This window comes from Drosophila serrata, unplaced genomic scaffold (assembly GCF_035046125.1).
Source record: "Drosophila serrata isolate PLE 108 unplaced genomic scaffold, ASM3504612v1 contig_359, whole genome shotgun sequence".
Taxonomy (NCBI): Eukaryota; Metazoa; Arthropoda; class Insecta; order Diptera; family Drosophilidae; genus Drosophila; species Drosophila serrata.
Window position 1 is genome coordinate 1,271,248 of NW_028257257.1, and position 25,514 is coordinate 1,296,761.

At 40.7% G+C, this 25,514-nt stretch overlaps 9 protein-coding genes and 1 long non-coding RNA gene across 12 annotated transcripts; 4 read left to right on the top strand and 6 right to left on the bottom strand.

Annotated features, from left to right (window-relative positions):
* Positions 1–6,069: 6,069 nt before the first annotated feature.
* Positions 6,070–6,580, bottom strand: LOC147642780 (uncharacterized). Its single transcript, XR_015272949.1, has 2 exons — positions 6,480–6,580; positions 6,070–6,419 (listed from the first exon to the last, which is right to left on the bottom strand). It is a non-coding gene; the product is annotated as an uncharacterized LOC147642780 (long non-coding RNA).
* Positions 6,581–8,255: 1,675 nt separating this feature from the next.
* On the bottom strand, positions 8,256–9,189 carry LOC110185169 (uncharacterized). Its single transcript, XM_020953879.2, has 4 exons — positions 8,890–9,189; positions 8,710–8,828; positions 8,501–8,651; positions 8,256–8,448 (listed from the first exon to the last, which is right to left on the bottom strand). Exons 1-4 carry the CDS (start codon positions 9,077–9,079, stop codon positions 8,333–8,335), a joined length of 576 nt encoding a protein of 191 aa, XP_020809538.2. The 5' UTR covers positions 9,080–9,189; the 3' UTR covers positions 8,256–8,332.
* Positions 9,190–10,086: 897 nt separating this feature from the next.
* LOC110185167 (uncharacterized) lies at positions 10,087–11,082 on the top strand. The gene is made up of 4 exons (XM_020953876.2): positions 10,087–10,305; positions 10,373–10,456; positions 10,510–10,657; positions 10,712–11,082. The coding sequence occupies exons 1-4, from the start codon at positions 10,180–10,182 to the stop codon at positions 10,972–10,974; spliced, it is 621 nt and encodes a 206-aa protein (XP_020809535.2). The 5' UTR covers positions 10,087–10,179; the 3' UTR covers positions 10,975–11,082.
* Positions 11,083–11,262: 180 nt separating this feature from the next.
* LOC110185168 (uncharacterized) lies at positions 11,263–12,170 on the bottom strand. The gene is made up of 3 exons (XM_020953878.2): positions 11,965–12,170; positions 11,667–11,898; positions 11,263–11,605 (listed from the first exon to the last, which is right to left on the bottom strand). The coding sequence occupies exons 1-3, from the start codon at positions 12,076–12,078 to the stop codon at positions 11,334–11,336; spliced, it is 618 nt and encodes a 205-aa protein (XP_020809537.2). The 5' UTR covers positions 12,079–12,170; the 3' UTR covers positions 11,263–11,333.
* Positions 12,171–12,840: 670 nt separating this feature from the next.
* On the bottom strand, positions 12,841–13,823 carry LOC110185152 (uncharacterized). Its single transcript, XM_020953854.2, has 5 exons — positions 13,688–13,823; positions 13,531–13,614; positions 13,325–13,472; positions 13,165–13,263; positions 12,841–13,102 (listed from the first exon to the last, which is right to left on the bottom strand). Exons 1-5 carry the CDS (start codon positions 13,820–13,822, stop codon positions 12,930–12,932), a joined length of 639 nt encoding a protein of 212 aa, XP_020809513.2. The 5' UTR covers position 13,823; the 3' UTR covers positions 12,841–12,929.
* Positions 13,776–14,931, bottom strand: LOC110185153 (uncharacterized). Its single transcript, XM_086838769.1, has 5 exons — positions 14,605–14,931; positions 14,445–14,528; positions 14,243–14,390; positions 14,094–14,165; positions 13,776–14,031 (listed from the first exon to the last, which is right to left on the bottom strand). Exons 1-5 carry the CDS (start codon positions 14,803–14,805, stop codon positions 13,955–13,957), a joined length of 582 nt encoding a protein of 193 aa, XP_086694895.1. The 5' UTR covers positions 14,806–14,931; the 3' UTR covers positions 13,776–13,954.
* A 30-nt stretch (positions 14,932–14,961) lies between these two features.
* On the top strand, positions 14,962–18,713 carry LOC110185154 (chromosome transmission fidelity protein 8 homolog). Its single transcript, XM_020953857.2, has 3 exons — positions 14,962–15,123; positions 18,187–18,310; positions 18,368–18,713. Exons 1-3 carry the CDS (start codon positions 15,104–15,106, stop codon positions 18,674–18,676), a joined length of 453 nt encoding a protein of 150 aa, XP_020809516.1. The 5' UTR covers positions 14,962–15,103; the 3' UTR covers positions 18,677–18,713.
* hay (ATP-dependent DNA helicase hay) lies at positions 15,294–18,097 on the top strand. Its single transcript, XM_020953851.2, has 3 exons — positions 15,294–15,548; positions 15,610–17,426; positions 17,489–18,097. The coding sequence occupies exons 1-3, from the start codon at positions 15,497–15,499 to the stop codon at positions 18,029–18,031; spliced, it is 2,412 nt and encodes an 803-aa protein (XP_020809510.2). The 5' UTR covers positions 15,294–15,496; the 3' UTR covers positions 18,032–18,097.
* On the bottom strand, positions 18,672–22,411 carry E(z) (histone-lysine N-methyltransferase E(z)). Of its 2 annotated transcripts, XM_020953852.2 has the most exons (8): positions 21,931–22,411; positions 21,098–21,829; positions 20,883–21,043; positions 20,686–20,700; positions 20,081–20,178; positions 19,832–20,021; positions 19,207–19,773; positions 18,672–19,141 (listed from the first exon to the last, which is right to left on the bottom strand). In XM_020953852.2, the coding sequence occupies exons 1-8, from the start codon at positions 22,050–22,052 to the stop codon at positions 18,732–18,734; spliced, it is 2,295 nt and encodes a 764-aa protein (XP_020809511.2). In that variant the 5' UTR covers positions 22,053–22,411; the 3' UTR covers positions 18,672–18,731. The 2 variants fall into 2 exon arrangements, with proteins under 2 accessions (XP_020809511.2, XP_020809512.2); XM_020953853.2 differs by lacking the exon at positions 20,686–20,700.
* On the top strand, positions 22,412–24,920 carry Cnep1r2 (CTD nuclear envelope phosphatase 1 regulatory subunit 2). Of its 2 annotated transcripts, XM_020953858.2 has the most exons (5): positions 22,412–22,620; positions 22,744–22,815; positions 22,885–23,019; positions 23,948–24,616; positions 24,682–24,920. In XM_020953858.2, the coding sequence occupies exons 1-4, from the start codon at positions 22,599–22,601 to the stop codon at positions 24,100–24,102; spliced, it is 384 nt and encodes a 127-aa protein (XP_020809517.1). In that variant the 5' UTR covers positions 22,412–22,598; the 3' UTR covers positions 24,103–24,616; positions 24,682–24,920. The 2 variants fall into 2 exon arrangements, with proteins under 2 accessions (XP_020809517.1, XP_086694896.1); XM_086838770.1 differs by having other exon boundaries at positions 22,422–22,620; positions 22,744–23,019.
* The last annotated feature ends 594 nt before the right edge of the window (positions 24,921–25,514 follow it).

Sequence of the window (25,514 nt, forward strand, 5' to 3'; positions counted from 1 at the left end):
GATTATTGTAGACAAGTATTTTTCCCCTGTGCACTTGTAGCTGCTGCGCAAAATTAATTAAAGCTATGCCCAGACTTTTGCCAAGAAACCTGGGGGAGATGTTGGCTATTAAGTTGAGGATGGAGTTCGAGAACAGGAGCAGGAGTAGGAGCCAGTGTCAGGTGGTTGGCCTGCTAATTGCGAAATTAATGATTGGACTGTGTGAACTCAAACAATGGCCACAAAAGCCAACAGCAATCGAGTCGTTGAATTGGCAGCCACAATGGGAATCGAGAGAAGCAGTTGAAAAGTTTCCTCTAGTTAAGACGGGGGAAAAAGTTGTAAATGGCAATTAGCCGGCGAGAAAGTTGATATGTCTTCCGGTACGTGGTGCGATGCGTAACATTCAGCCGGGATTTGTCCTATTTAATATTTATGGAATCTCAGGAGAGGAAGTCACGGCCCTCGCTCTCCAATTTGCTGGATTAGTTAATGATCAACAGCTAATTCATCACTAATCTTGGCCAAGTCAGAGGTTCTAGCTAAGGGAAAGAGTGTGTTGATGTTAAAAGGACAAGGGGACAAGCCAAAGTAATTGTGAAAATCTTCTTTGAGGTTCTTGGCTCACACACATAGAAAGTGATTACAAAAAGCGAAATGAGTGCACTGGAAAAATATTGACTGGCTTCTATATATATTTAAGGGTATTTTAGTTAAGTGTAAGTGCCAATTAAAATGTAGAAAATTGATTAAATTGAATCCTTGAAACCACCTTTAAGCCCAGACTAACTCTACACATTTCTATGTGCATTTTGTCCAGTTCATAAAACAACAGAAGGAGCTGCCATGGGAGTTAAGAGGATGGTCCCAAGCCAGTGCTAAAGGGGATGGAAGCAGAGCGTTAGGGGAAGTGCACCCTATGCCATGGGCACTAATTACGACCGGCGAACAAATGGCGGCAATGGCAACTGTGGCGACAACGGAAGCTGCAGCTGGCGCAGTCTTGACTTGGTTAACAAAGCGCAAGCAAAAATAATAGCAGCTCCGCGAAACCAGCAACAACAACAACAAACCAGTATTAACAAAGAAATAACTAAGGCTACTACTGCTGGTCCAACTTTAAAAATAAATACAAGAAAAAAGTAGCAAAAAAAATAAACAGAAATAACAAGACATGATTTAAGAATCTTCCTGCGATGCTGATGCTGCGCTCTACGGCAACTTCGTCGTTCTTTTGCCAATTTCTGTGCTGCTCTATAAGCCGGAAACCATAAAAAAGCAATTCGTTATTAAAACTGCATAACAGAGAGGCAAAATATCCAATGCGAGTAAAGAAAAGGAGAAGTTTGACGCCAAAGCGAACGGGGATTACACTTCTTTTAGGACTAAGCATCGAATGAGTCTTTGTATGAAACATTTTTATAAAATAAATTCTATTAATGCAAATTAAATATGTAAAACTAAGATAATAATATTGATTGCCTTATAAAGCACAAAAAATATATTAACTTACTAATAGAAAGTTGTATTAAGAAAGGCAACGTGGCGTATGATCAATATGTAATAATCATACGCCACGTTGCCTTTTTTAATATAACAATGAATATTAAAAAAAAAATCGTAAAATATATTTTAAAAATTTCCAGATAGTATCTCATTAAGTTAAGTGAGCTAAAAACATATTAAAACTTATTTAAAAAAAACGTTTTTTAAAGAAGGCAACACTGCGTATGAGCAATATTTAAATGGATTCTTAAGTATTCTTAAAAAATAAAACTGTATATATATACTATAATATAAAATCACATATTATAAAATACTGCAAAGATATATCTTTAAACCCACAACTTACTTGACTGGCTTTAATCATTACAATTTATTTTGCGTATTTTTGCCACATTTTTTGCAATCCTGAAGTACTGGCAAGTGGCATTAAAAGCACAACTAAATCCATAAATAATTGAGCATGCCAAGATACGGGTCCGAGTGCGTCCTGCAACCAGGACAACCAATTTGTGATACCCACTCGAAAGTAGGAGAAAAACGCTGGCAAAATATAAAGCGGCATGAGGCGCCGTACAATGCATATTGATAATGCACATAACAGCCATAAGTAACTGGCATCCTGGCAGACAAACGTGACCCGTAGACCCGTAGACAGGGCAGACTGGGAAAAGCACCGGGAAAATCCAAGGAAGAACAAGCACAAGAAAATGAGACAGTACAGTGTGAGCCAGAGCGAGTGAGATGGCAACACAGATGCCGGGCGAAGCAAATGACATGCAAATAAATGAGAACAAAGGGATAAACGAATGGCCAGGCCAGTTGAAGTTGGCACTGCATTTGCTATTTGCCATCGTCCTTTTACCATTGCCCATCCTCATCCTTATACTCATCGTCATCGCCATTGCCATCGCCATTGCATTCGCATTTCCAGGCGGAGCAAACGAGCCGCATAATTTTTGCCGACTGCACTTTGCGGCCAAGGCGCCGGATACGGATACGAACCTCCTCTCCCCCCTCCTCTCTCTCTCCGGCTTCTCCGCCGAATCCTTCCGACTCTCGAACCCTCAGTTCCTGCTTTAATGAAGTATAACGCGACCAAATGAATGGCGTATTAAGCGAACGTCGCCTTGCCCTGCACTGAGAACTAAATTTCATTAAAAATCGATTAACTGAAAGAGTAATTACAAATTATTTAATCGATATCTGTTAGGTAAAAATCAAGAAATATAAATTCAGAAAAATATATAAATTTATGGATTTTTGGTATCGATTCTTTATGCTAGGTAATTAATTTTTCTTAATGTTAAGTTCACCAAATAGTAAAGAAACATTATAATAGTTAGACTATACTTTTCTATATGTTTCTTAGATCTATAAGCTTGTAATTACAATTATTATTAATGTTAAAATGTTCTCAGTGACTGCACTGAAATGTAAGAATAAATCAAGGTGGGTTTTGCGGCTTCGGATGCGCCTTCCTCTCGCATCTCCCGCCGTAATTTGTAAGTCGAGTGGGAAACAATATTTTTCCATCCGTCCTGGTGGGTGACCCGAGACAATAAGCATAAATAACATAAGCATGGAATATGGAATGTATGGAATGTATGGAATATGCCATGTCTGGCATACAGAATGTCCTGGGATGATGGGCCAGCCATGCCATGCGATGCCATGCCAGCTGTAATAGACAGCTATAGAGTGGAGTCGAGTGGAGTGGGGTGGCTGACAGGAGGACTAGTCCATGCTAGTCCTGCTCCCGACTCTGATCCCGATCCCAGGCCCTCCTCAAGCAAGGTGCCTCTCATTCGCACCCACGTCCTGGCCTGATTAATGCTTGTTTGTTTGCATGGCCGTGTATCACTAATGGAATTCACATGTTGGGACATGACTGATTATGTACACATTAGTCGACTGATTTGCAATTCCAAGTGCGACCATGTTTGTGTTTCTATGGGTATGAGTGAGTGTGTCATGTCCTGTTTAGGGGCAACTTTTCCACTATATAGACGAGAAAACAATGTTGCAGGCCCTACAGCACACTGGGAGAAGTAACTGCTAAAAAGTTCGAGAAAATCAAATAATATAGATCTATAGATTATATATGCTATCGAAAACATACATAGTAGTTCATAGAAAACAATTAAAATTGTAACTAAATGAAAATATATTTAAAACTTTCAATCAAGGATTAAACAAGAGCCTTTTTCGTTTTATAAAACCCCTTCAAATTAAGTAATAATTTATAACAATGTGTAGCATTTTAGACAAAAAATTAAAACCAAAATATTTCTTCAATTGTAGGTGAGTGTTAATTCAGCGACAAATGTTGGCGGACCGTGTAACTGTCAACGTGTGAGTGCGGCACGTGTCCTGTGGCACCTGTGTGCACCTGAGCGCCGCCCAAAGGTCCTTCACTGACTAAGCACATTATAGAGTACAGAAGGAACCAACCAGAGCGCTAATTGGCAGCCGCTTTTGTGCGCCGCCATCGCCAACGCTCTCTCCTAAAGCAATTTTGCGTGCTCGATAATTTGCTTAAGGCAATGCGATGCGATGCGATGCGGGTGGAAATTGAGTGGGTTTCTGTGTCCTATTTCCATACTTGCACCTACAAGTGTGCTCACCCTGAGTGCAGCTCCCTTTTTAAGTTGTTTAATAAACATGTACGGTGCTATAGAGAGTGCTCCCTAACCACCGGGTTTGCTTAACAAATTGACTTCCTCGAAGAGCACTTCCATTTGCCAGAACACAATGAGAAAATTGCACAGGCGACAAAATAAGGAACTTGAGCCTTAAATATACTACTTTAAGTTAAAGAAAATAACCTATACTAAGCCTATTTAATACTTTAAAACAACTCCAATTTAAAGACCCAGATTCTCAGCCTTATCTATTATATATAAACAAATCTTTCTGCAACATTGTGTCCATTAAAAACAAAGTTGAAGCCTTGTTTTTTATTGTCGCCTGTCGTATTTTAACCCAGATATGCACACAGATAGTCATCCGACTTTTGGGGCGACAAATGCAACTTGAATGCAAAACTATATAAAGCGTGACTTAAGCTTCCAGCGTCGTCATTTTGGGTTTAATTGAGCGTGTAACAAGCACAGCTTTTGCTTTTAACTTCCCAACACACACACACACACACACACAGTGGCAAGGATATGCAAACAGGACACCCGAAAACTGTGCCAAAAACACACTTAAAAGGCTACATACACATATAGTAGAGAGTAACCCAGCGAGTGCCGCGTTATGCTACTCGGTGGGTTGTGTGTCTATGTTTATGTTTGCCGCCACAAGGACTTGTGTTCAAAGTCCTGCAGGACACACGCACACACACACACAGGAGTAGCGGTAACACGTGCGTTTAGTGTTGGTGTTTGGTTTGGCAAAACATTGGGCTTTCCAATGATACACAGTAGCCACTGACCCTCCTCTGGACCCCGAGCCCGAGCTCCAACTAATTGCCACAAAATCCCACTTGGCTATAAAGCTTAACCTCCACTTTCTCTCCTCTTGATTTCGAGGGGAAAAAAAATCTAAACTCCCATACAAAAGGCCATATTTTTCCTCGTTTTTCCTTACCATTTTCCATCGTTGGCGGAAATCAATCAATTTCCTGCTTAGACTTTGCCATTCTCTGATGGTTCCTCTTTTTTCACACTCTCCCCGCGGAAAATTAAGTGCATTCAGTATTGAATAGTTGAGCTGAGCACACCGACACACATTGATTATGCCGGCACAGGTGAGGAAGAGAGAGTCAGGTGCGTCAGGGGGTCAGGTGAGTCAGTTGCCCGCCGGACGACAACGGAGTTGGGGAAGTTCTTATATAATTTAATTAAAATTGCTTGCGGCATCGCCAGGCCAGGTGGAATGTGAGGCATTCTCCGCAGCAAAGAAAATCAATTAGTTGCGATGAGGGGAAAATATCATAAAAATAAAATATTTATGGCACTTTGTAGGAAGTTCAGTCTCTGAGAAATGCTTTACTACCTCACCTGTGTATCTTTTTTCTGGGCAATTAAGCACCGGAATTTATTATTTTTGAGAAGGGTTTCCAGTGTAAAAATATTTTTAAATTCTTTATACAGATATCTTTAATTTATAAGATTTTACGAAAATGTATTTATGAATTTCTAACAATTCTAACAAGGAAACTAACTTCCGGAAGCCGAAGTTAATGTACCCTTGAAGTTTGCAATTGAATTAAAGGATCGAATCGAAAATCGATCATAACTAAACTTGAACTTTTTATATAAATATTTTATAGTCAAATCAAATCTTAAAAATCTCATAGCTAAGTCAAAAAAGCATTAATTTCAATTCTAAAACCGTTCCTATGTTAGTTTTTGTTGGGTTAATAAATCTGCCTAATCAATTTAAAATTTAAAAAAAAATAAAATTTTTTGTAAAATTTTGACAATTTTAATGATGTAACCCCTTATAAAATTTTGAAAAAAATTTGAAAATTTACTTTTTTAACCGGACTTGGCTAGATCGATTCAGCTTTCGATTCTGATCAAGAATATATATGATTTATAGGGCCGGAAATGTTTTTTTCACAGAGTAAAATTATAATTACCTTCAAAGGGTATAAAAGAAAACTTTATACTGCCTTTTTATTGCATATTTTATTAAATACTATATTTGTCCTGCTTTGATTATAATGATTAATGATTATTATTATTTTATTTTTAAGCGTTATATATTTTAGCCTCTTTGCGGTCCACAAATTATACGGCCTCCAAATTTTACCTGTCGTCCGGGCCTTCTTGGTCCTCCAGTATATTTGCCACCAAATCCGCCAGTTTCGTCATATGCTCTCCTAGGTCTTCTATTGGCTCCACCTGCTCCTCCATTACCTTCTCGTTCATTTACATCAAGATTGGGGTATCGCATATTTTGAGGCGCTAACGGATTGGCTTGGCCTTAAAATAAAACCATTAAATTAGCTCTTTTAATAAGAATACAAATAATAATTATATTACCTGTATCCATCCAGCAGAGAAAGACAAGTAAAACCAAGCAGTACAGTGGTCGCATATCTCCAGTCGACTAATCCATTCAGCCAGATGAAAATGGCCTTAAATAGGGAAACTTAGAAGTCACCTCCCTCTAAGAACTCTTTCCCTCTCCTATACATCAATTTTAGTTTAAGTTATTTGACTTGTAAAAGCTTGTAATACTTTAATATATTTTATTATGCAATTAGAAGATTACTAAAATGATTTTTTCTAGCTGAATTTTAACTGAATTATATTATTTAAGCAATGGTGACAATTTTAGTAGCCCATACATTTCACTTTTAATTTCCAGCTATAATAAATCAGAAATCCCATTTCAAAAAAGAAACTCTTTTTACATTTTACAAAAAGTTAAAAGCTTAATGAAGCCAGGAAAAAGTTTTTAAATGGAGGTAATAGCAAATGGCTCTTGGGAATTCTTAGGTTAACCTGATTACCAAATGAGGGTCCTCGATGGAGTATCGACTTGAGTGAGTCATCTAGACACGTGTTACGAGAGCACTTTGGCCTGAAGAGCTCATTTTAAGTCTTGAATTCTATGGAAATTCTGTTCCCTCTCTTTGGATCGAACATATTTGTTTATATATTCTTTCGAAATATGTTTGATGGGGCCATCAGAGTCTTAATAAATACTAAAAAGCCATGATGAGCTGCCCGAGCCATCAAATCCGTTGTCGTCGATGTCGTTTGGGGCTGGGTGGTGGGGTGTCCTGTTCCTATTCCTGCTCCTGCTCCTGCTTCTGTCCCAATCCCTCAGAGCTTCGGCTGCCGCTGACTATGACGCTGACGAGCTGCTCCTGCTCCTGCTCCTGCTGCTGTGGAGCTCTGCTGTGCTGTGCTGTGCATTCCCAATGGATTTGCTCGTGCGTGTCGACAAGAATTTCAATTTGCAAACAATAAATTTGAGCAGCCAGTCGCTCCTTGGAGGACGTCCACTGCCGCATGGCAAAAGAACTGGCAAACAACACAAAAATATTATAGAAGAAAGTGTCCCGACCAGCAAGCACCCGGTGCCCTCAGGCCCTCATAAAATCCATAGCATATTTTCGAGGCGGCACAACAATTTCTTGCTAAGAAGCTACTTAAATGTCTCTTGGGAGCTTCATAAATGTCCGATCGGGATAGAATTTGTCTTAGAAATTGGAAATATATGCTTAAACGGATCCTGGGATGCCTCCGAAATTTGACTAAGATTTTAAAACCATTTAAAATTGAACATAAAGTAAAGGCTTTGGGTTTGATATTTTTTTATATATTTATATAAATTATAGTATCAGAAATGCGTGCTAAAAATTCCTTTAAAAGTCTCATATACCCTTAAAACTCTCCTCGTCCAGGATATTAAAATGGAAATAAAAATAAGAAATAAACGGACTTCAAGCAATGTTTAATAAAGAAGAAATATTTTGCTTTTCACTTTGGCATCGTGTTGCAAGTGACAGTTGCCGTCACTGTCACTGACAATCCCGCACTTTTGTTTGCCGTCCAAATAAATAGAATTAGATGCCGAATTAGGACTAAAAACAGCTTTGACTTGATTTCAAGTCCTTGCCAGGACTTTAACGGTGGCGCTGGCGGCAGACAGAAACGGAAGCGCAGAACAAAAAACGGAAATGAATCAATTTCCGTTTGGCAGACCATTAAAAACTACAATACAAAGCAGTCGATGAAACTGGGAAGCTGCGATGCAGAGACACTAGTATGCTTTCTGCATGAACGATGACCTATGACCTCTGGCTATTTGCAGTTTAATGTGTTCTTTCTTTAGGAAAATGCATACTAAAAATTACAAGACATTCAAAATATTGGGTAATACATTATTCCAGCAATAACCAGTGAAAATATGATGTGACTTTATCATTATCGGCATCCGGTGACCATGACAAGTTCAGGTAGATGGCATAAATGATCAAAACAAAAGCCAATTCGACAGCTGAAAAGGGATAAATATAAAGCCATGTCAGGATATATATTATAAGTCTTACCAAAGGTCAGTATGGAGATGAGGATATTGGTCATGGCCACAATAGCATCGCCAACAAAGAGCTCAAAGATCCACCATATAATCATAAGGACATCGACTACCAAGCCGCAGAAGCACCAAATTAGATAAATAGTCATAAGTTCTGGTTTATGCTGAAGAGTATAAATAGTAAAGTAAATGAAATATTTGTAAAAAACAAGAAAAACCCACCATTGTGATGCCGGCTATCATAAGCAGGCAAACCGCAATCCACATATTCAGCATCAACAAGTAGCCCCAGAATATCCATGCATTTTCGCTCTCCATCATTTGCTTCCGGCTCAACAGGTCTTTGGGGTTTGGGTTTTATTAAATGTAAAATTTAATTATTAAAACAAATATAAAACTTACTTGGAAGGGAGTTCCGTGTCTTGTGGTCTACTGGCTGTTCCTCCAGCGATGGCAAGTCCACTTTATCATCCACTTTTTCATCCAACCGTCGACGTCGCATCATATAGAACATGACTAGTTCGAAGCACAGGACACCCACGATGTCCATCCAGCCAATGGCCAGGCCAAAGGCAGTCAAGGCGTTTATCATGTTGTATTTATTTGTAATTTTCCTATCTCTTTTCAAAATATTGAAATATAGAAATGAATTTTCTCTGACAAATTTAGCTAAGGAAATGAGAAAATCAAAATCACAGGATAATATACTTTTAGTCACAAGCTTGCAAAATAGTGGAAAAGCAATTTCCGACCCTATAAACCTTATATATTCTTAATCAGCATCGAAAACCGAAACGATCTAGCTATGTCGGGACAACATTTTTTTTTTTAGTTTAAAAATTTTATAAATTGTAAAAATTTGACAAAAAATTTAATTTTTTAAGTTTAACAACTCAGTATGCAGTTTTGATAGCGCTTTAAAAACTAGCAGAGTAATGCTTTCTAAATACAAATTAATATATTTTTGGCTGATTTATAATATTTTAAAAAACTATAATTCACCCAAAAAATTAGCATATAAAAATATTGATGATTTTCTCGCATTAAAACAAATTTCATTTTTCTTAGACAAAGTCTTTCACAATTTTCAAATTCAAAAAACTTGTATTATTTTCTAAAACATTGTTGAATATACATATTTACACAACCTCCCTGTTGCATTTTCCCTGCTGTGCGAAAAACTTAAACTGGAAGTGAGATGTTTAAAAAGGTTTTTCTCGCGCCCCGGGGCATCGGCTTGGGCTCCAACTTCCTTGGCCCCATCGAGTTGCAAATGAGCGCGAAAAAAGTAAATTATATTTGTCAACGGGGATTCCCCCCATTGCTCGCTCTCTCTCGTCCTCAAGGGACGAGTAATGGCTGGTGTGTGCGTGTGTGTACGCCGCCGCCGCACGTATTTCATCAGCATCAGGCATTATGTGTATGTGTGTGTATGTGTATAGTACAGTTGTGTGTGTCATTTTTTTCCTGCATAAATAGATGCGACAGCCGCAGCAGCGAGACTTGGCTGCTGTTTCCGTTTCCGCTTTGATACACTCACCAGGGAAAGAGTTTATAAAAATCTTTGAAAAATATAGAAATAGAACTGTTTCCATTACAAAAAACCTAGATATTTGACTTTGCTGTTAATTGTCACATTTAAATTTTTAATATATTTATAATTTTAAGACCTAACTTTGCTTTTCCTAAAAGATGGTTACATTTGATTTGGGTCAAAAACCGAAAACCCTGCTGATTTGGGCCTACGTAATAGGATGCTTCGATTTAATTGCCGCCTCGCTCTTCACTGTCATGGGACTCAGGATGATAAAAGAACGTGTAAGATATTCTTAGGAAACCATAATTATTTTCCCATAAATATAAGAAATCTCTGTTCCACGAAAAGCTAAGTTGGTTGACCATTTCTGCCATACTCTTCGGCGGTTTCTGGATATCGATGATAATGATGCTGCTCATTGGCGTTCGTGGGGTGAATATATATACAAAAAAAAAACATAGATTTTTCTAAATGTTTAATTACAGCGCAGGCCCATGTATGTTCGTAACTGGATCATCTTCTCCTGTATGGGCATCCTGACGGAGAGTTGCTTCTTTTTGTACGGGATTTTGAGTGAATGCTGCTTCCAAGAGGGTCTGATCAGGAATGGTATTTTGCTGATCATGGCACTGTGTGGGTAACATATTGGTAATATAATTATTTATTAATAACACCTAATTTTTGCAGTTGTTGAGTTCATATTCCTATACATTGTCCACCGATTCTATTTAACGTTGTCCCGTTGCGAGCCCTGTCACAAGCCCAGAGCAAGGGAGCCGGAAAATGAGTGTGAGCTAAACCAAAAGGAGGGTGTCGTTTCCACCCAGGCCCATCCTACAGTTCCCAGTTTTCCTTATCAATATTCTATGGGAAATATACACGATGCTACATTAGCTAATCCCATGAAACTGAGCCAGCTTCGAGTCGTTGACACACATTCTGCGCCATAACTTGCAACTGGTGTTCATTTATTTTATTATATTTATATTTTATATAGTTAAAAATGTAACAAATATATTTCTAAGGGCATCGCCAAGGCGCCTTCTCTAAACAAAAAAGTGTCTAGGTCTTGATTTTTTCTTTGCCGGCTGCTCTGCGTAAATTATTTTAAAAGGATTTTGTGTTTTACATTGGCAGTGGGCGGACGTGAGTGTGCGAGGTCCTTGCAGCCATAATATGATAAGGCTTTAAGAGCTTTGTTCTAGACGATGCACTTTTTAAGAGAAAAATCAGATAAATATAATAAAATATATAATTTAATAATAATGTAAACAAGAGAGTAAGGAGACAAAATATATGAAAAGGATATCTAACTCGTATTTCGCATTTGTTTTTTTAGTTCTTTCAGAGCAGCCTTTTCCTTCTTCATACGCTCCCTCGAAATTTTCTCCAAACGCTTCAGTTCCTTGCGATTAAGAGGCTTTTCTTTCTCTTCGACTTCATCCTCAAATTCCATTGCAAATCCAGCAGTTGATCTGCAGCAAGTATTACTTTCCTGCTCACATAATTGTTCCGACTCCGACTCCATTTCCAAAAATGGATAAAATAGATAAACAATGTATACAAATGTCATTTCCACAGCTAAATAAAAAGGCAATGTAAATCTTTTAAATTTAGACTTAAAGAGAAGATGAATCCTTACCCAATCCCGCGAAAGGCAGCACTGTGATCCTCACACCATCGCAGCTCACGGCTAATGCCATAATCAGGCCATAGATCAGGATAAGTCCGTCCAGAATAATGCCAAGACAGGTGAAGATCAACCAAAAGCGTACCAATTTTGACTTCCGGCTGTAGATGCCTGCCCCCAGTACTATGATGATGATGATCCAAAAAAAGGTGAATAATAATGCCACCAAGGCGGAGCCATTGCCCTAAATTAATCAAGGTTCATTCTTAAGTTAAAATAATTAGAAAAGAAGAAAGACGCTTTATCTTACATGCTTGTAGAATACCAATCCGGAGATAATTGCAAAGAGCAGAGCGGATATAAAGTCCAGTAAAGCAATGAAATAGGCGCAGGGCACTAAATATCCATCCGTCTGTGTCCACATGGTCCCAGGTCAGAGTTCATCACATCACAGGCACTAACACTGGCACTGTCGTCGTTCTGGCAATGTTGTCTACTAAATCAAAGCCATAATGATGATAAGCACGTACTTGTCCCAGGTCAGGGGGAGGGAGTGATGCTGGGAGCCAGAAGATACAGAAGGAGCCTTCGCTGCCTGTTAATCAATGCCGTTTGATTGCCAAAAGTCCCAGGCATTTGCACAGTGGTCCTTAAAGGATTCTCCTATGGCACTTAAAGAAGGAATAAAAAAAGGAAATTTAATAATAAAATCTATAAGAATACCAGCACTAAGCCAGCTTAAATATTGTTTAAAACTTTGCTTAACCTTTTAAAGGAATGCTATAATTTTAATGTCTATTTCTCTTCCATTCAAATTCTTAAATATTTATTCTCTTATCTTCCCATTCCACCCCTTAAAACTTATAGTCATAGCCTTAGTATTCCCTTGAAAACAATCTAAACCAATGTGAGATGGAAGTCCTTTGCCTCACAAGTTTCTGTGACCATCTGTCGGCCGTTCATTTATGGCATTTGTTTTGTCAGCAGGCCCTGGAGATTGGATTGTCCTCCAGCGCTCCAAGGGACCCCCATTGGCAACGTGACTAGATCCCGCCGTCTCGACACGAAGCCATCGGGAAATGGATGGAAAACTGTGTAAGTCAATTATTATTATTATATTGTTTGTGTGTAGCAAAGGAGGAGTTCCAATTTGATCAGTAAATTGAAATTCTTGCACTTAGTGTCTTTGTGTTTTTTATTAATTCATAAGGGACAAGGATATGTGTGAAATTTCAACATAATCAAAACAAAAAACATGACTAGATTTTGTTCCTTTTATACAAAGTGTCTTCTATTTTCTTCCTTCCTGCCTTCTAAGGACTTGTGGGTGGACTTTTTTTCATATGCATCTAAGGACTTTTGTTTGGACGGTTTTTCATACTCTTCGTACTCATCCTCATCTTCATCATCGTCCTCGTCTTCACTTTCTGATTTGTCTTTTTCAATATCTTTAACAAATTATACATTTTAATTGAACTTAAAATATTACATTAGTTTAAAGTTTCCTAACCTTTTTCACGATGACCATAGTTGTCGCCTTCTAGAAGACTATAAGGACAAAACTTTCTGTAATAACGAAGCACCAAGAACAGGCAGGCGCATTCATAAACTGTTGAAATATCAATTAAATCTGGTTATAAATAAATAGCATTTTTTAAGGATATACTTACAAATACCCAGGTATACAATAGACCATTGAATCAAGCGATCCCTATCGAAATGGGGCGAGGATATTATATTCCAAATAAGTAAGACACTGCTGGTGGCCGTGGCAATGCCAGCAAATATTAACCAAAATATAAACAATCTTGGAATACTCTATATATAAACAAAAAATGCAATAACATTTATTTAATTTAATTTGAGATTTACTTACCTTCCAAAGGCCCACAATGAGAGCCTTAACAGTCAGAACGTATACCACAGCGCCCAGGTAAGCTACAACGTTGAAGGGATTTTGCTAAATAATACGATTATTCGTTAAATTATGGCTTATTTCTATTATTGTTAAGTTGTAACCTCAATGTACTTACATGCACTGACAATTCGTAGATGGAATTAAAAGCAAACATAAGCGAATGAATTAATTCTAAAGCTGCAACCACAAAGCAAGAGATCTGAAGATAATCCCTAGGAGGTTTATTCTCATCTTCCTCTTTACAAGACATTTTTACAAAATTTTTTTTTATAGAATATAAATATATTTGGCTGAGCTTTTGGAAATAATTTACTACAATCGTACAAATTATATAACTGATAAAGCAACGCCAACCAAACAAATATATACGTAACATTTTCCTTTACTTTTTCCGAGGCTTCTTTTTGGTATCCTTTTTCGTACTCTTTTTAGGGTTCTTTTTATCGCCTTTTTTGTTGCCTGATAGAAATATAATTAATATTACTTTATGAACTAAAATAAAATTTAAGTTTTTAGCTTACAGCATATTTTCTTCTTCGGATTCATAGTTTGATAATAGCGATATATTACATAAATGCAGCCGCTTTCAATGACTAGAAATTTAATTAAAAAATACATATATTTGATTAAAAAATATCGAAGAATAAATGTTATAATACAATATACTCACATATGCCGATGAAGATAATTGTGAACTCCCCTAGACGATCCCAATCCACGGTTATGGAAGTCGCAACGCCCCAAAGCAGAAACAATATATCCAGTACAAAGCCAGCTAGAGAAAATAAAAGCCAATATCGGACAAGATTTGGCCGCCGCTAAAAATATTTTTTTTTAATATATTTTTAAATAAAATGTAATAAACAACAAACCTTCCATAGGCCCACCATCAACAGAAGGACATTCGCCACCCAAAACGCGACACCCACCAATGCCAGCAGGCCAATAGCGCTAAACTGTATTGTAGAATTTATATAATTTATTAGTTAAATTATTTGTATTAATATATTAAAGAAATTTTTGGGAATTTACCTCCAGGACAAGCCCGATGATGGTCTGCAAGGCGAAGTACAGCGCATGGATCAGATCGGCCACGGCGATGATCCGACATATTTTTGCTAGTTTTTTCACCTGTTCTGGTTCCTTTGTCTTTTTGCCTTTACTTTTAGAGGACTTTTTATCCTTCTTTTTCGGCGCGGCCTTCTTTTTATGCGCCTTCTTGTCGTTAGCCATTTCTTTAATAAAAAATATACAAATTCCTACATAGATTGAACATTAGATCAAAGCACTTGGGATTAGTCAGTACATATTATATTTATTTATATAAATTTATTTCGTTACCGGAACATCTTTCCAAAATTTGAATTTGCAGTGGCTCTTAAACTGTAAGCAACTGAGCGGGGTTAAGGTAGCAACATAATCTAATATATTTTGGTTAATTTCTGATATCGAAACGCGGTTATACTGGCCAAGTTGTGTTTTTATTCATTTTATTTATTTACTTTATTTTATCGTTTTAATCTAATACAAAATGCCCATTGTAGTGAAAACGTAAGTATATGAGCTGGGAGTACAAATTTGACTAACAATAAGATGTGAACAAGTGTGAACAAAAAAAGGCGGCAATAAATATGCGCGCTTATCGCCTCTGTGATTCTGCCTTGTCGTGTTGGTTTTGTGCTTCGTAGTTGGATCAGTTGACTATATCTTCTTGATAGCAGGATAGTGTAGAAATCCGGCACGTTTCAAGAAAGAGTTAATATAGTTTTTGGCAAATTTTCGCCTGGAATTACTTTTTGTTTTGTCTCCGCGCGACCATTTTCGGTATAAGGCAAATAGTACAAACTGGTCACACTACCGGGTTTGTCGGTGAATTTCACGATTTTGTGTCTGTTCCTGGTGAAATTTGAGCTCTCCGTTTGAAATGGGGCCGCCAAAAAAGTCAAAAAAGGATCGCAGCGGCACCGACAAGTTCGGTAAGTGGGTGTCCATTGGAAAACCCAAGTACTTTGGTCTAATAACTGAGATAATTCACAGCGAAGAAACGACGTGCCGAGGACGATGCCTTCACCCAGCTGGTGGAGGACAACGACAGCCTGGATGCCACAGAATCGGACGGTGTGCCCGGTGCAGCCTCCAAGAATGCGGAAACCAATGATGAACAAATCAATACGGATGAATACGGGGCCAAGGATTACCGGTCACAGATGCAGTTGCGTCAAGATCACGGCAATCGTCCGCTTTGGGTCGCTCCCAATGGTCACGTTTTCCTCGAGTCCTTCTCACCGGTGTACAAGCATGCCCATGACTTCCTCATTGCCATCTCGGAGCCCGTCTGCCGGCCGGAGCACATCCATGAGTACAAACTCACCGCCTACAGTCTGTATGCCGCCGTATCAGTGGGCTTACAAACGCACGACATTGTGGAGTATCTGAAGAGGTTAAGCAAGACCAGCATTCCCGAGGGCATCCTCGAGTTCATCAGACTGTGCACGCTGTCGTATGGCAAAGTGAAGCTGGTCCTCAAGCACAACAAGTACTTTATAGAGTCTCCACATCCGGAAGTTCTGCAGAAGCTGCTCAAAGATCCTGTGATCCAGAAATGCCGACTTATACGCAGTGAGGGCGAGGACTTCATCCAGGGCACCATGGATGGCAAGGCAATCACGCAGTTTGGCACGAAGCTCCCGCCAGGAGCAGGAGTTGAGAAGCTTCCCGATGATCCCGCAGTAGCTGGAGCAGCACCTGGTGCTGTTGGCCCCGACGGAGCTGCAGTGCCAGAGGATATCACAGACTTTTACGAAAAGATCGACAAGGAGGAAGAGGACGAGGACGAAGCGAATCTAAAGACAGTATCCTTTGAGGTGGCTCAGGAAAAGATCGAGGTCATACAGAAACGTTGCATCGAAATCGAGCATCCACTGCTTGCGGAGTACGATTTCCGCAACGATACAAACAATCCAGATATCAATATTGACCTCAAACCGGCTGCCGTTCTGCGTCCGTATCAGGAGAAGAGTCTGCGCAAGATGTTTGGCAACGGCCGAGCCCGTTCGGGTGTCATTGTGCTCCCTTGCGGTGCCGGAAAGTCCCTGGTTGGCGTCACTGCCTGCTGCACGGTTCGCAAACGTGCCTTGGTCCTTTGCAACAGCGGCGTTTCCGTGGAGCAGTGGAAACAACAGTTCAAAATGTGGTCAACAGCGGACGACAGCATGATTTGTCGATTCACCTCTGAGGCCAAGGATAAGCCTATGGGCTGCGGTATTCTGGTGACCACCTACTCCATGATCACGCACACCCAGAAGCGTTCGTGGGAGGCGGAGCAGACGATGCGTTGGCTTCAAGAACAGGAATGGGGCATCATGGTGCTCGATGAGGTGCACACAATTCCAGCGAAAATGTTCCGTCGCGTCCTGACCATCGTTCAGTCCCATTGCAAGCTGGGCTTGACGGCAACCCTGCTGCGTGAGGATGACAAGATTGCGGATCTGAACTTCTTGATTGGACCGAAGCTATATGAGGCCAACTGGTTGGAGTTGCAGAAGAAAGGCTATATTGCCCGCGTGCAGTGCGCCGAGGTATGGTGTCCCATGTCGCCGGAGTTCTATCGCGAGTATCTGACCACTAAGACATCCAAGAAGATGCTGCTGTATGTGATGAATCCGTCCAAGTTCCGCAGCTGCCAGTTCCTTATCAAATACCACGAGCAGCGCGGCGACAAGACCATTGTCTTCTCGGATAATGTGTTTGCCTTGAAGCACTATGCCATCAAGATGAACAAACCCTTTATCTACGGTCCCACCTCGCAAAACGAACGTATTCAGATCCTGCAGAACTTTAAGTTTAACTCCAAGGTAAAAATATACTATATTAACTAATTTTAAAAGAAGATTCCTTAACCCTTTTCCTTTTGCAGGTCAACACTATCTTTGTGTCCAAGGTGGCCGACACTAGTTTCGATCTTCCGGAAGCCAATGTCCTGATTCAGATCTCCTCGCACGGCGGTTCGCGGCGTCAGGAGGCCCAGCGTCTCGGTCGTATTCTGCGTGCCAAGAAGGGTGCCATTGCCGAGGAGTACAACGCCTTCTTCTACACTCTCGTCTCGCAGGACACCATGGAGATGAGCTATTCGCGCAAGCGTCAACGTTTCCTGGTCAATCAGGGTTATAGCTACAAGGTTATTACTCATCTGAAGGGCATGGACACGGACACGAACCTGATGTACGGCACACAGGAGGAGCAGGGTCAGCTTCTTCAGCTCGTTCTCTCCGCCTCCGATCTGGACTGTGAGGATGAGAAGCTGCCGGGCGAGCCGGGCTATCGGCCCAGTGGTGGCGGCACCACCAAACGTGCTGGCGGCCTCAGCTCCATGTCGGGAGGTGATGATGCAATTTACTACGAGCATCGCAGGAAGAATATCGGAAGCGTGCATCCGCTGTTTAAGAAGTTCAGGGGTTAAGACTTAGGGCTTGCACTTTTTGTAATTCGCTGTGAAGCATGAATAAAATTCTTAAGAAACTTGAAATGTTATTTTTTGTGGAATAATAATAATAATAATAATATATTATGGGATTATCCTCTTTATATAATTATATAAATCAATTTATTTTCCAGACAAAGTGCCGGCAAAGGCGATTGGGCCATCATAGAGCTCCAGGGAGACCTGGAAGTGAGGGCCAACCAGGACATGCATGACCAATTTATAGGCGATCTTTACTACAACAAATACGGCCAGCCTGTAATACTTATACTAAACTAATAATTGAAACCAATTAACACACTTTTCCTCCCTCAGATCCTTATCATTGGACACCACATCCTGCAGGGTCGTGAACAAAAGCTGGAGAAACCCTTTGCCGTGCTGGAAAAGTCCAAAACTAATGACGGTGAGCGGCTCCTGGACACGAGCCTGGCTCCCACGCAGGATGTCAGCATGCTGAATGCCACCACTGGCGCCGAGAGAACCGTACTGGATCACACCATAGCCCAGGAGCACAAGAGTCGTCAGAGAACAGAGTACACCGTCCGAGCTGTTTGCACCAAGAAGCTTATATTCAAGTCGCGGCCCAAACCTATTATAGCGAATGTGGCCAAGTCAGTTTGAAGTAAATCCAATAAAATATATTTATTCTCTTAAAAAAGTTATATCAGATTCAGATTCAAACAATTTCCATCTCCCGTTCAATGCCCACAAACTTGAGTTGCTCCGTGGGCCCGTATCTATAATCGAAGAAGAGCTCTTCGCCGGGCTGAATGGCCCGCTTGGCAAAGATACCGATGCGATGGTCGCCGGTAACCATCATCACCTTGGCGTAACAGTTGGGATTAATGGAATGATTGGCAAACCGGATCTTGTTGCCCTTTCGCGTGGCATCCACCACGAAATCGTTGTTCAAATTGAATAGAAACGAGCACATATACTTATCATACACCTTACCACGCCGATCGGCCTCATCCTGAGAGATAATCTCGCCACAATACTCAGAAATGAACTCGTTCTTTTGGGCTCCTTCCTTGAGGAAAATGCCCCAGCCGGCAATGTCCGAGGGGGCCATCAAGAGGTGCTTGTCTGGATAAGGATAAATAAATTCAATGAAATCTTCATTCAATAGAGAAAAATATATAGTTCCTTACGCAGTCCCCGCTGCACGCACACATTCTTGCACGTGATCTTGGTCAGCTTGAACTGATCCGCCCCGCAGGCCTGGCATAGATCCGGATCGCACTCCCGCACCGCCAGGTAGCAGGGACACTGCTTTGTGTTACACTGCGCCTTGCAGCGACAACCCGGGAAGCGATTCTGACAGTCGCTGCTGCAATTGCAAAACTTCTCACAGAAATTCTGCGTCTGGATGCATGAGCAGTTCATGTCACAGGGACCGGCATGGTCGCAGGGCGTGTAATTGTACACGTGATTCGAGGACGAGTCCTTCTTCAGCTGGATTTTGCGGCAATGCAGCGACCACAATCGTTGCTTCTTCTTCTTCTTGCGCGGGGGTGTAAAGTCCTGGCGGAGATCTTCGAAGCTGAACTCTGCATCCTCCTTCTGGGCGAACTCGTACACCTGGCGACAGGTCTTGGTGAGCATGTTGTGCGCTATGGCGCAATAGTTCTTCAAGTAAACCTTGTGCAAGACCCGGAACAGCGCCTGATCGGCACCAGTCCACACGCACTGCGTGCTGGTGATGTTCATCATGCCAGCTGGAGGATTAGCTTGGAATTAAGAAAAATAAGGTCGCAGAAAGAAGGTTAAACTCACCCATAATGGAGTTTATCTCGGCCACAGCTGCACTGTTGACCGTCAGGCCATTATCCTTGCTGTTCTCGTGGTTAAAATCCTTGTTGCTGAACTGACTGTTGCTATCATTACTGTCCTCAGAGCTGGCTTCATTACAGGAATCAATGGGCGGAGTCTTGCTGTCGGCAGCCAGCTTTTCCTTCATGCCATCCTGTAAAGAAAATCAAACATGTTTAATCAAATATCGTTAAGACATAGTATCCCACTTACAATCAGCATGTAACATGAGTTGCCGCAGGGATCGGCAAAGGTCTTGAGCTCCGGATAGCGACGCTTCTGCAGATTGGGACCCGCATGGCCCTGCAAACCTGTGGAGAGATGCTGGGATGGATTAGAAACCTTTAAACGAAATCACAAATCCTTGACTTGATGTCCATGAAACGCTTTTGGTGGATTAGCATGAGGGGGTTATCATCGGGTACTTATTTTTGGATAAATACAGAGAGTTACTGAAATGAGTTCCAGGCAAAGCCGAAAGGAATGAAAGGTGAGGTGAGCAACACCGAAGGAGTTCGATTTAGAAACGTGACAACAAACATAGCCAATTATTATCCACAGAAAAAGAATGAGTGTATATCAGAGCTCGTAAAATGGGGTCAACCGTTATCGCACAAAACGAGAAGAGCCTCTCTTTCGGGATGTTAGAAGCCTTGAATAAAACGAGACCCAAGCTTGCGAGCTCCGAGTATATATGTATATTATATTCATAGACAGCGAGATGAGGATGCGGAGGCTGAGCTGGTGGACAAATGGCTAACGGCATGAGAGTGTGTGCGTGTGGTTATCGAGAAACAACAACTACAACAACGACTCACCCTGCACATGGTGACCTAAATTGCAATTAATTCAATACAACAATTTTCGAATTTCGAATTGTTCGGGATAAGAATGTATAGATATTTTTTTTTTTTTGCAAGAATATATATGTGGGTTTTCCAAAACAAAGAAAAGAAAAGCAAAAACAAAACGTAAAGTCATTAAGTAAGCCCAGCTTGAGGGAAATTCTACTTACGGTGCAGGAAGCAATCGTATTTGAAGCATCGACGGCAGAACAGGGTGTGGAAGGAGTGCATTGTCCTCTCCCGGGAGACACTCTCCGCCTTGGTGCCATCTATATTGGGTGTGCACTCCTGAGGACGCTCCGGATCCTGGTGTTCCGTGAGCTCAATATACCTGAGAAGAACAATTGGGTATATTCGTACGCCTAGACTTTGGCATTCGACTTACTTTTCCTTCAGCTCCTGTGCTGTGCCCTTATCGGGAAAGTTGGCGCTGATGGCCTGGAATATAATTGGAGCCGGGAAGGGCAGCTTGTCCTTAACATCCTCCACTGGTGGCTTAACATCTGCTCCTGCCTCGCCTGTCTCCGCTTCCTTTTTTTCGGACTCATTCTCTGGCTCCTCCTTTTTCTCCACCACTTTGGATTCATCTTTTTTCTCATCTTCTTTTTTTTCGTTCTCAATGTCCGCGTCTTCGTCGTCGGTCTTCTTTTGTTTGACCAGGGCCTCCGACTTGACAGAGCTCCCCGGACTGGTGGCTTCCTCCAGCTCCTTACTGTAGGAACGCATCAGGGCCTGTACCAGCTCCACGAAAATAGCATCGTCCATAAACGAGGGATCCTTGTCGCCGTGCACTTTGCCGTCGTAGTTCTTGATGAGTTCCTCGATGAATTTGCCATCCTTATCGAGAACCTCGTCGCCCATGTAGGGAATATTGTGCAGCACCGTCTCGTCCTCGACCATGAAGTTCTGCTGGGTGGGCGCCCATGTGTACATGGTCGGAATGGGAGTTACGGCATTGATCACGCAGATGGGAATGCGCTGTGGACCACTGGGTATGCCATTGTAGCTAGTCACCTCGGCCCGCTTAACGCAATCGACATGTGGCGGATCGTAGGGCTTCGCCTGCCAAACCTTCGATTCGCAATACAGGTCTTGCACATTGTGATTGTGCTCATCCCTGTGGGAATAAAGCAAAGTACATATGTTTTAAACACGATCCTACACGTTTAGACAATTTTAGGGCTTCTAGACAGCCACCTTCTCTTTCCCGCCACCTACCAGTTCTTTATCCACGCCTCCTTGATCTCGTCCGCTCGCTTGTAGCGCTTCTGTTGCCTGATCTTGATGTACTCCGACTTGACACGCCGCTTCCACTCCGGTGGCACTTTGGTGGTATTCATCGCGCTCTTTAAGCGCTCTAACTATTTATTTTTTTATGCAAAATAGACTGTTTGTGTTATTTTACACGACTTTTCCGCCTTTTTTCGCAAACAGCTGCCCTAGTGTGACCGTTCAGCAGGCTGACAAAATACCTTACGGCATGGAAGTAGAGAGTGTATAGTTTTTTGGGGCCAAAGGAAATCAGTTTCACAGTATAAATATGTATCGTTTATATTAAACAATTTAAACGAGTATTGTTTTATTGAAAAAATAAAGTTGTGTTTTATTTATATTATATATATTGAAATAAATAATGAAAAATAGACTTTCTGACGGAGAGTCTGCGTGCATCTCTTTAGCAATCCCTGTTACCTACGCCATTGCCCTTTAGTGTTGGTCAACGCCACCTACCGCCGCAGTGCTGGCAAACGGGGAATATCATCAAAAACATAGAAAAAGTAAAACTATGAAAATCCAATCCAAATCTCGGAAATTTCGCAAAAATATATAAGCTGGACAAATTTAAAAGCATCAAGGCGGCCACGAGCATCGAGGAAATTGCTGCAATGGAACCATCCGCTTGCGAAGGCAAGTGTCACACGGCTACGACCGAAAAACCAGTTCCGCACCGCACGGGCTGTCACCGGACTGACTATGTTTACCAACTAATAACTGACATTGTTTTTGTTTATCCCTGGGATCCTTTTGCAGATCTCAAGGCCTTCGAGCGGCGCCTCACCGAAGTTGTTTCCTCGTACCGGCCATCAACGTTCCGCTGGCGCAGTAAGTACCCTCACCCGCGATGGCAGGCGGGAGCACTCTGGCCCGTAATAACCCTAGAACTTCTTGCAGTTGTTCTCTCCGCCATGTCCGTGTGCACGGCCATTAGTGCGTGGTACTGGCTCCGAGATCCGCGCACCACCGTCGTCCCGCTGACCGAGTCCCTCTTCATCCATCCCATCTTCACAATCGCCACTCTTGCTCTGTGTAAGAATATATTATTATTATTTAATACGGGTTAACCTTGTTCTCGCCTTCGATATCACTTGACATTTGCAAATCGAAATCGATTGGGAATGTCAGTTTCCAAATTATAGAGTTCCAATTTACCAAAGCGATAAGTAGAAAACGAGGCCAAAATCTATTTTCAAGTAATGTTTTTATATACTTGCAGGGTATTATAATTTTAGTCAGAAGCTTAAAATTAAGTGAAGGAGTCGTTTCCGACCCTATAAACCATATATAGTATTAATCAGCTGCAACAGCCCAATCGATCTAGCTATATCAGGGCAAAATTTATTATTATTTTTTTAAATTTTATAAGGGGTTACATCGTTAAAATTTTCAAAATTTAGTTCGTTTTTTAAATTTAAAAACTGAGTATGCAGATTTGTTAGCCCTATAAAAACTAGCACAGAATAGCTTTCCGAATTGAAATTAATCAATTTTTGGCCAAGATATGATCGATTTAGGATTCGATTCCCTGATCCAATATAAAGCAGCAAGTTTATACGACTTATTTAAAACTTAAGTACATTATTTAAGGTGAACTTAACTTTTGGATAAGATTATTTTTTAGATTATTTGTTGCGAGCCTAAAGTGACTGTTCTCTTATGTATTTCTTTAAAAGAGCTTATCTAGGAATTGGTTTAATGGCCGAGTACTGATTAGAAAAAAAAAATAAACGATTACTGTGTTTGCTTGGTTTTTGCATTAGTGTATTGTTTCCTTATTATTCTGTGAGTCAATTATATAAAAGATATGTGGGGATATTGGTTAGGCTTAGATTTATATGAAAGGTTTCCAAAGTAATTAAGTAATTATTTCTAAATAATGTTTTGAGTAAAAAACTTTACTGCAAATTGAGTTGTCTATACTTTACTTACTTACCATACTTACTCCTCTGCCTTTCAGTCGTCCTCTTCACCCTGGGCATCCAAAAGCTAGTAATAGCGCCGCAGATTATCACGTCGAGAACTCGAACGGTGCTTGGGGACTTTAATATGAGTTGTGATGACACGGGGAAGCTGATATTAAAGCCGCGTCAGAGTAACAATAATAGCACATGAGCCGGCCAGGCACTTCCAGGACAATCAATTTAGTTAATGCTTAATTAGTCTTCTACTTTCTTTCCGCACCTTGCCCTTATGTTGACCCTTGGACACCCTAGTTTTTAAAAACGAAATTTTATCAGAAGTAACCCCCTCCTTACAGTTCGTTTTCCTGCTTTCCAACTTTGTTTAATTATAGAATCTTTATTTGTAAAAAAAAAAGTCTAAAGAAAACCTTATTGTTAAGCTTTATAGTGTTTCGTTATGGCGTTACCCATCGCTGCCAAATACAACAAGCTACTCATTTCAATATAGAGTTATTTATTTTTAATGAGCTGCCATGATTGTGCAACGAAACAGATGGTTTTGCCAATTTTCATTAAGTTTTGGGAGCTGATTTTCGTATAAAAAGAGTTTCGGACAAGCTCCAAAGCATCAGTTTCCAGCAATCTGTACAACAAGCCAGCTTTAACCATGAAGTTCCTAGCCCTGTGCACTCTCATCCTGAGCATCGCCTTCTTTATGGCCAGTGGTAAGGATTCAGATGGTAGTGCTCTGTAATCAGCTCCTTTTAATTGGTTCTCTGCCCTCTTTCAGCTCAAGCCCGAGATGTGGCCAAGCCAATGGAACTTGATCCTCCAAACCACCCGCCCCATCACCATGATGTGCGCAGCGTTCGCTATGCCGATGAGCCAAATGTGCCCCACAAGGGTGAGGCTGGCTGCTGCGGTTAGAGAGAGGCTCATCGACGGAGAAGGCGTGCCTCCGCAAAAAAACTTGTTCTAAGTTGAGAAATGCCTTGAAATTTAAATAAAGAAGCAATATTGAAAAATGTACTCATGATGGTTTTTATATTTGCATTTTTCGATGGCTTTTCAGGATACTTTTTTAATCTTTAAGGGATCGATTTCGTTCTTCTTATACCCTTTCAGGGTATTATAATTTTAGTAAAAGGTGGTTGTAACGCAGTGATGGAGACATTTCCGACCATATATAGTACAGATTATTGATCAGGATAAACAGGCGAGTCATTTTTCCGTCCGCCTGTCCGTTTTTTATACCCTTGCAGGGTATTATAATTTCAGTCAGAAGTTTGCAACGCAGTGAAGGAGGCACCTCCGACTATATAAAGTATATATATTCTTGATCAGGATCAACAGCCGAGTCGATCTAGCCATGTCCGTCTGTCCGTCTGTCCGTTTCTACGCAAACTAGTCTCTCAGTTTTGAAGCTATCTAAATGAAACTTTGCAGTTAGTCTTCGATATACTCTTACTCGTATATATGTCGGAACGGGCCGGATCGGACGACTATATCATATAGCTGTCATAGGAATGATCGGAAAAGTTTTACAAAAAAAATTATAAAATTTTTAGTTTTCAACAGAATTTGATCAAATTTGAGATATAGCCATTTCATATTATTCTACAA